We start from the raw sequence: 10,145 nt of genomic DNA on the forward strand, positions 1-10,145 counted from the left end.
TGAGCACTAGCCGCTTGGCTTGAGAAGTTCCTGCTGCACGCTTACAGTGCATATAAGATACATTGTATGAAATATTTTTGAATGCCGCTGCTGGCACTTTTGATCAGCTAAATCTGTTATATTTTAAACAATGACTTCCATTATTACATTTCAGGAGCAGGGTTTTTGTTTATCGGACAATTACGCTCTGCAGTATTGTAATGAACCACTTTCCGTTAAATAGAAAAAACAACATGCATTTGTTAAGAAATATTTACGCTGTATCGCCAATGTACATGTAGTGCGCGGTCTTCCATAATGTACATGTAGTGCCCGGTCTTCAATAATATATTTATCGCTACATATATATTCGCCGATGATTTTGATATCATGTATAAGGAAGGTCTACAACATGAGTAGCCGAGTGTTGGTATTTTTTAATCTGTTAATCCTTATTCTGCAACGTGATTATTATCCTTGGCATTACATTTACTTGGACTTGAATGAGCGTCTTTATCCAGACTGCTTCTTTGCACTTTGGCAAAATCATCGGCGAATATATATGTAGCGATAAATATATTATGAAAGACCGCGCACTACACGTACATTGGCGATACATCGTAAATATTTCTTAACAAATGCATGTTGTTGTGTGTTTTTTTTCTAGTTAACGGAAAGTGGTTCATTACAATACTGCAAAGCGTAATTGTCCGATAAACAAAAACCCTGCTCCTGAAATGTAATAATGGAAGTCATTGTTTAAAATATAACAGATTTAGCTGATCAAAAGTGCCAGCAACGGCATTCAAAAATAATTCATACAATGTATCTTATATGCACTGTAAGCGTGCAGCAGGAACTTCTCCAGCCAAGCGGCTAGTGCTCATGTCATTAAGTCTCTTGCCCCATATCTCTATGGACGAGTCTGTATAATGCTGAAAGGATATATCGTGGAATGACCTTACCAGTTACTTTGCATTTTGGCAATCGTCAAGCGGTAAGTCGAATAAGTGTACGTTACACTTGTTCCCAGTAGATTCCACGTACTTTTGGTAGTATTATTATTTCTACAGAGCCCGGAAACCTTTACATCATTGCGTCAACGTAGTGACGTTTTCTTTGTTACGTCAATAGAAAAGTAACGTCATAACGACGCTGTTTGCAGAGCGCTAGCAACCATTGAATCTCACAGTATACAGACGCACACGAAGACAATGTTTCGGAATTTTTACGCAGAAAAGAATATGACCGATCCTAGAGACAGTTGGTACAAACCAAACCTGCTTTACAATATTCATTACAGTAAGTAAACACACATTTTCTTGCGATATTATGATTTCCCGTTACCAATATATGCAGCACTTTTATGATGTAGCTTTGCTGACCATTCAGTACAATATTGATAAGTAGGAAAATTTACATGTAAACATTAGACAAACAAAAAAAAACAAAGGGGTTTGTTCCATGAAATATTTAAGACAGGTAGTGAATTTGAGCTGCGCCATGAGAAAACCAACATAGTGCATTTGCGACCAGCATGGCTCCAGACCAGCATGCGCATCCGGGCAGTCTGGTCAGGATCCATGCTGTTCGCTTTCAAAGCCTGTTGCAATTAGAGAAACCGTTAGCGAACAGCATGGATCCTGCGCAGTCTGGTCTGGATCCATGCTGTTCGCAAATGCACTATATTAGTTTTTTCATGGCGCGGCTCCTAGGTGAAAAACAAATACAGCAAAAGTCCAAGTCAATTAAAACTGCATGCAAATTATCTGTGTTAAAGGTTGTTGTTGGATAAAATAGTTATCTGATAAATAACCATTTGATGAACCGTTTGTTGTTTTTAAGAGTCCATTCCCATATTTCGGTGGTGTATTTGATATATGGGCACAGACTGAAAATAATGCAAAAAAGATGTGTACTGGATTTATGGCAGTTAAGAATAGCAACTTAACTAGAACGATTATGAAGCGATGGATTTCCGATCTTGATAGAACGTTGCAACGCAACCAACCAGCTTTTAATAAAGTTATTCGGACATCAAGAGCTAAAATTTCACATTTGGACGAGAGAACATTTGTTGGCGGTCCCGAATTTTCCAAAATGACAAAACAGCTTCGTTCGAAAGTTGTCGTTGTACATGCTACGTTTTGTTTTGGTTTGAAACAAAAATTGAATTGCTTTAAAAAGTGGAATCTTTGGCAAAAGTGAAGAACTATAAAATTAGGAGACAGTGCTTAATTTAAAGAACATATATATTTATTATAAGCTTTAAACATCCAGGACAGAATACATGTAATACTATTCTGTTGTTTTTCCGGATGGAAATTATATACAATTATATACAATTTACTTGAGAACATTGATAAAAAAGACTTTTTTCCCGTGAATTGAATTTTTATCCAATTGCATACACAATCACTATGAAGTGTTGGACATGCGCATGTTTTCGGAACTTTAATGCCAAACTATATGAGTTATGGCCCTTTTTGACTTTGAAATATTTCTTCCTGCAGTTTACGTCGAACTTGAATAAAAAATTGGTAAACATAATGAACATGAAGTGGATTTGCTCATGCTGTCAGAACTGTATTAGGAAAGTCAAAGGCTATTGAAGTGTCCATTTTTCAGTATTACAAAATTAATAACATCGCATTATTTGGGATCATTTTAAAAAGAATTGTCGATTCAACTCTTAAACTAGCACCTACTTAAAAATCCCTGGTACCAGTCGACGTGTCTGTAACCATTCCATCAAATGAAACTGGTCCTTACAATTGACAAGATATCAATAGCTGTCGTAAATCAATCATTTTTATTTTCTTCCGTGGGACACTTCTTTCCGAACTGACACCTGTTTTTTATATGCCAAAGGCCGGCGGAGCCGCATACCAAAATTGACATTGAACCGGATAATTACCACTCGAGCACTGTTTATTTTGACATTGTATAATTTTTGGTACCCGGGCAATGCGAGATGGATATTATATCTATTAAATATAAAGTGATTTTGGAAATACAGAACTCAACCAAGCAAACTTATAGTTGCCTCGGTTTGAGTTTATTCATAAGAGATAATAATTAAAATGTGAAACACCCTCACATCCACTAGTGTTGACATTCGTTTATTTGTTTTATGCCACAAAAATAAAAAAATGTTGTGCACCATAATTTTGTTTTGTTCTCACCAGCAATACAAACTGATGAACTGGTCTGCATCTACCATATAATTATTTGAGCCGCGCCATGAGAAAACCAACATAGTGCATTTGCGACCAGCTTGGATCCGCGCAGTCTGGTCAGGATCCATACTGTTCGCTTTCAGTTAGAGAAACCGTTAGCGACCACCATGGACGGCTGGTCTGGATCCATGATGGTCGCAAATGCACTATGTTGGTTTTCACATGGTGCGGCTCAATTTGTTTTTGTTTTGTTCCCTTTTTACATGGAATATATTACAGATCATTGTTATTCAACAGTCGACCAAAATACATAATAATTAATTGTATATACATATAACATATATATTGCATACGCAAGATAATAATAAATAGTAAACATGCGTAGAACCCTGAAAACATTGAATAAGGCCAGTGCAAAGACATCCAAAACTCCCAATATATCATTTGGTTCATGTCTGTATTTTTATATTTATGTTAGAAGTACCTTCTGCTTGCATTTTTGGCATATCTTCTGTAAGCACTTTTTAACATGTATAAAAATAATATAAATGAAAAGAGAGCTATACAAATCTGGTATAATAATAATAATAATAAATATTATTATTATTATTATTAACACAGGAACAGAAGCTCCTTTGTCAAAAAGTATATAGGAATACTTATAAGTGGTTATAGGTTAAAAAGATACATAAACCTTTGTGCAAAATATTTTTCATAGACAAAAATGTCGCCGAGTTTTAGAGTCTAGTAACGACAGTATTTTCCTCATTGATATTTTCTTTCGTCTTACAATCGCCTTCATTGATACTTACATTTTGTTCATCTAAACTGGGAAATATTTTGGAGACAAACCTATTGCCATGTTTGGCTCCAATAGCGTTCAAAGCCACGGCTAATATAGCCCCAAATATTGCTCTACCTGCCACGTGATACATATATGTATATGATCCTATATTATCATACAAATATCCAATTTAACGCATATGAAGTATGTAACCAACAGCTGACCCGAGCATTTGCGATGCCATACCCATGCCAGTCAATTCTATGTGATAATCGGTCCATGCAATACCGGTTGGCCACAAAGGTTCAATAAAAGAATGCGATTGATTGAATAAGGATCCAGAATGCAGTAGCATTGTCATTTGCAAATATAGCCATTAGAACCCCAATGCACATTAGACTACATGTTTCCAGGACAAGTAAGACTTTAACCGATGCACATCTTGCTATTATGAAGAAAATAAAGCGGCCGACAGAAAAACTTATCCAGAAACTTGTGTTTAGAAAAGACCCATCGGTACTAGAAAAAATAAGGTAATCAATTGAAAAACTACGTAGAAACTTAAAAATAAACCCATGTCCACCACCCATGAGTTCCCAAAATAGAGAAACATAAAGAATAGAATGCTGGACCCTTTCGCGCACGATGCTGGGTTAACCAATAGCAGCAAACCCTTACATTTGTTACAATTATCGGATCCGCTTCCTACCTCCGATGTTGATTCTTTGGGTTTTGTTACTTCATGTAATTTACTGTCGTGTTCATTTACATTTTTTCCATGTTGTTCAAAATTGATTTCTCTAAATTGTTTGATAATTTTGTTTTCGAATATTTGAAATATGAAGAATACAACGGACAGACTAGTTTGAATGCACTTAACCCAAGAGAATACAAGGACTCCCGTTTCTATAACCTTCACAAACTTGCTTCGATTCCTTAGCCCTGCGGCTTTGATTGCATCCTCATTCACAGCCATCTTACTTTTATATCATTAAAGTACAGACGACAATTAAACCATTACAGAAAAGTTTAGCTCATCCACAACAAAATAAAACATACCAATGAGAATAATCTGCACATATTAAATAGCTTGTTTTATAATTCAGGAAAGATAAAGGAATAATAAGTAAATCATAATAGTATGCAAGAATATGGCCCCTTAAAAAAGATATATAAGGGAGACGTATACGCAAGACATATGTGAGATTTTTTTTCTTGCATACTGGACTGGAATTTCTGTGACATATTACATATGTGTTCCCTTGATGACTATTCTGTATGTCGCCGACATGGTCTTATTCTTACGTTCGCCTAATATCGTCTTCTAAATTGACTACACCGATGAAAGTTTGCGTCTGATATCAGGAGACAAAGGTTCAAACCATACAAATACCACAATTTTAAATGTCTCATTTTAAAGGTATTGAAAGCATGTGCACAGTAGATAGTTTGGAGACTTTGTAAAACATGACTGTAGTATAAATTTGAATTATAAATTATGCTAATAATATAAAGCCGTGCTCACGTTTTGTGAGTATTTTATCCAATTTACTGCATAATTTCCAGCAGACGTTTATAATTTTTGTCGGAATATATAGCACATGTACGAAATATCAGGCGCAAACCATCCTCGGTGTTTTTGTGACATTTTTCTGTCGGGATATATAAACAAAACAAGTATTTTGTTAAGTACTCAATAATATTAAATCAAAAGTTTAAAATCATATGCATATTTTTCATTACACAACATGTTTTCTATATTTCAACACAGATTTAATGTTTGAACGAATTTTTCGTCAGTATGGCGTAGTTTTCTAAATGGTTATCCGGCACTTTCTCCAGAATCTTAGGATTTTGATGGTAGTTGAGCTGTTTAAAATCTTTTTGCTAACATGATATAAATCCTTCATGCAAGTGACAATGACCTTAAACCAAAAGGTTGTTAATTATCTACGTTTAAGAAGTTTAGCATCAAACTTGCGACCTCTGGTGTCAAAGTAATATACATGTATGTTACAAACCGACAACATGCTGTGCATCTGTAAATACAACATTTTCTTAATAATTCATTGTTATCAAAACGCATTTAATATCTGTAGATCAAATTGATTTGACATAAATGGCTTTGAGAACATAAAAATGTGTGTCATTAAAGTTTAGAAAACATGATAAGATATCTGAAGAGCTACGTACTTCAAAAATTCATGATTAGTATAGTTTAGGATTAAACAGCTCGTATTTTGTATACTCAGTTAATTTTTGTTTCACATACACTTAAGCTGTTCAGTTATGTAACTTACTTGTGCTCTTCATCAACAATAAACTTCTGAAAAGAAAGATGGCTGCGGATGAACTTGCAATCAAGACAGTTGGACTCAGAAATCGAACTACATGGCAGAAAACTATTGAAACTGGAGCACTCGTATTATCTTGGATGGTGATGGTAAGTTGTTTTTATAAAGTGCATTTAATGTTTATTTATAGGCGGACTTATATCAGAGGTGTTTAAACACGAATGCGCATGCGCTATTTCATTTCGAGTTCCTAAGTAGGTTAGAAATTGACTGTATATTTTGAAAGACTCAAAAAAATATTTATCCATGACCTGTAAAATCGTAATATATACTTATACACTAAACTGGTTTTGTTAAAATGAAGTGTTTATAAATCAAATTAGTTCGCGCTATTTCTGTATATTTTAAGTCCGAAAAGATAAAACAAAAACGTTTTATCTTTTATAAAATCAGCCTACTATTTGTTTTTCTACTTGATAATTTCCTTTTTTAGTTAATTCCCTATTAAAATGTAAGCGAAAGATCCGGTAAAATCGGAAAGAGTGAGCTGCTGTTAATCCATTAATTATTACAAAAGGCTATAAAGTAAATAAATACTGCTGTAAAAATGTTTGTATAAATTTCAGGGTATGTACTGTGAAACATCTGGACCTACTCTCATTGACCTAAAGTACAGACTAAATACAAGTTATGAAGATCTCGCTGTGGCTCTCTCTGCGGCTGGTGGCGGGACCTTTCCGGGGTGTATAATTGGTGGTTTTCTTGTTGATAAATTCAGCGGGTACAGTCACTTGACGCTCGCTCTGGCTTTGGATATTGCAGCAGCCTCAGTAGTACTTATACCCTGGGTTCCAAACGTGCAGTACTTATGGATTCTAAGTTTCACTACTGGCTTTGTTCTTTCTATACATAATGCAGGTAAATTTTGAATTGTTACTTTCACTAACATTCACATATTTACACCGTAAGTGTTGAACCTACTGTATAAAGGTTAGGGAGATTGTGTTTGTTCGTAAGCCAGTAAGATTTATCAGATGAAAATGACAATGACAAAAAAGTTTATTTGATATTGGCCGTCAGATAATTATATGTATGTAAAATAACAGGTTTGCGAGGAATTTATAATTTGTTTGTAGCTTTTGAATATATTTTGTATCTTTCAATGATGAAACAGGAGATATTCAGTTCGCATTCTTGAATTAATTATTACTTAAATTCTATCATTTTCATATTACAAGCAATTCAGCTGACGTAAAATTGTGCATTGTCATAATGTTTTGCATGTATCATAATAAAAGTGTACTTTACAATTTTGCAGCTGGAACGCGCATTAATTTGAACATTTGGAAGGAAAGTTCGGCTTCACCAATGATACTGATGCACTTAGGCTATGGAATCGGGTCTTTGATAACACCTCTGTACTCGAATCCATTTCTTGGAGTTGAGGTTCAAAACGGCAATGAAAGTGTAATCATGTACAGTAATACCAGTACATCAATAAATACGACAAATGTTTCATACTCAACTGCAGAAAAGTTTTCTCTCAATAATTCAAGAGTTGAATATGCATACGCTATCTCAGCTATTGCAACTGCAGGTCTTTCTGTTGTGTTTTTCGTCTTTCAATTTATCGAAAACAAAATTGTAAAACAATTGAAGGACGTCGAAACTAGAAGAAGATCTGATGTGGATAATGAGCGTATTAGTGAAATACATAACGAAACCGACAACGAACAATTTAAGTTTGACTCAGAAGAAAAGGATGACAAGTGTAATAGATGCAAAGGTTTGCTGCAAATGATAAACCCTGCATCTTGTGCGAAAGGGAGATTTTGGTACGGGACAAGTATATTAATTTTTATGTTTTTCTTCTTCGGGAACGTTGGAGGTGGACAAAGAGTCGTAACACAGTTTATTCGAAGTTTTTCCATAGATCAGCTTAACTTCTCAAGTACAGACGGTTCGCTATTAAACACAAGTTTATGGATAAGTTTTTCTGTTGGTCGCTTATTTTTTTTCGTAATAGCTAGATGTGTGTCTGTGAAAGTTCTACTTATCTTGGAAACAGGCGGTTTTATGTGTTCGGCAATTCTAATGGCTATTTTTGCGAATGGAAATTCCACTGCATTATGGGTTCTTATTCAACCAGTTGCCTTCTTTATTGGACCATTGTGGCCAACCGGTGTTGCTTGGACAGATTATCACATAGAACTGACTGGTATGGGAATAGCATCGCAAATGCTTGGATCATCTGTTGGCTTTGTATGTCATTTGCAATTAATAGGGTATATGTATGATAATATAGGACCGCAGACATACGTTTATCATGTGGCAGGTAGTGCCATCTTTGGGTTTGTTTTAGCTGTAGCCTTAGCTTTAATTGGTGCTAAACATGGAAACAGGTTTGATTCTGGATCTGTTGATTTGACAACTGAATAGAACGAAATAGATGCAGTGAAGACACTTGTGAAACAAAACGAAAATTGTGGCTCGTTTCAAGACTTATGTATTTTTCGAGGAAATGCCTTTGTAAATAAACAGGATTAAGTGGATCAAACAGTCACAAAAATAACGCAAAACCTACTAAATTAGGTGACCTGTTGGACACAAGCCACAAGAATAACATCGCTGAAAATGCCATAAAATTAAATTGTCACAGAAAATAAAGAAATGATGTAGATGATATAATATTGTGATGGTCTTGTTTTGAATTATATTCGCAAACAGTGCCTCTTGCGAGTTGTAAACTATAGTCAAAAAGCAACCAAAATGTAATACAATATTCTTTACATTTATATCCAAGTATTAAAGACATTAAACATCAAATTACGGGACCAAACAAAATTCTAGCACACAAAGTCGAGTTACTGTAAACATTGTAGTCTTGTTTAGAATAATTAATTGCTAGGATGTATTATTTTGTTGAACCGTTTTCTTTTCAGATACATCAAGGAAATATTTTGTTCTTCTTTTCTTGTAAAACACCTTGATGAGTTTTAGAAAAGAACTATCGAACAAAGAATCAGAAAAGAAAAAGGAGTCAACATAGCGTGGCACACGCCATATGTAAATGCGTGATAATAAAGTCGGAAAGGGATATAACTCTCAAAACAATCAAACAAACATTCGATTGATCCAATGTACACAATTAAAGTGAAACGAAAACTAAACCATTACAGAGTAGTTTAGGCAAAAAGGTAAACATCAATAATGTATCGGTATCGCTTGAAAGAAACACAAGCATGACGTAAATGCAGAGCTTTTGAGGCAAAGAAAATTCTTGCGTGACAAGGTAGAGCCAGTTGAATAACTTCCTCACATGAAGAATTCATAGCCCCGAGTGAGGCTCGAATCCACATTGATGAGGGGCAAGTGATTTGAAGTCAGTGACCTTTACCATTCGGCCACGGAAACCCCCATCCTATCTTCCATATATCTATCTTCCATATAGTCAAATCCCAAAACCTTTACAAAAATTATTTTGATAATTAACTAATTAATGATTATCTGCTTTTATAAATACTGATAAATTTGATTATTGATATGTCTGAGCATTTTAATATGGGGGAAATATTTGCTAGTGTCATGATCGAACTCGTAGGAAGATTGTTCCAAAATAGCCATTGTCGTTGCACCCTTCAAAGAACATACAATAATTGAAACGATTTCGGGGTAATGACTCAAATGTTGAGATAATGAAATTTGCAAATTGACTAAAATTATTTGCACACATGAAAATTCCCAAGGTACATTGGCAGCCTGTCTCGTATTCAGAAAAGTAAGGATAATACGTGAAAGTAAACTTGGACATAAATGGTATATTAGTGTCACTTTGAAAAGACATGTTAGAATGACGTAATTAAAGAGCGTACAAGGAAACAAAAGTGCATTCGAAACACGAAATTTATT

At 34.7% G+C, this 10,145-nt stretch overlaps 1 protein-coding gene across 2 annotated transcripts; it reads left to right on the top strand.

Annotated features, from left to right (window-relative positions):
* Positions 1-1,182: 1,182 nt before the first annotated feature.
* LOC123564702 (sodium-dependent glucose transporter 1-like) lies at positions 1,183-9,337 on the top strand. 2 transcript variants are annotated; one of them, XM_053537353.1, is made up of 4 exons: positions 1,183-1,281; positions 6,277-6,385; positions 6,863-7,154; positions 7,555-9,337. In XM_053537353.1, the coding sequence occupies exons 2-4, from the start codon at positions 6,281-6,283 to the stop codon at positions 8,673-8,675; spliced, it is 1,518 nt and encodes a 505-aa protein (XP_053393328.1). In that variant the 5' UTR covers positions 1,183-1,281; positions 6,277-6,280; the 3' UTR covers positions 8,676-9,337. The 2 variants fall into 2 exon arrangements, with proteins under 2 accessions (XP_053393328.1, XP_045214387.2); XM_045358452.2 differs by lacking the exon at positions 1,183-1,281 and having other exon boundaries at positions 6,069-6,385; positions 7,555-9,335.
* The last annotated feature ends 808 nt before the right edge of the window (positions 9,338-10,145 follow it).

This window comes from Mercenaria mercenaria, chromosome 2, assembly GCF_021730395.1.
Source record: "Mercenaria mercenaria strain notata chromosome 2, MADL_Memer_1, whole genome shotgun sequence".
Taxonomy (NCBI): Eukaryota; Metazoa; Mollusca; class Bivalvia; order Venerida; family Veneridae; genus Mercenaria; species Mercenaria mercenaria.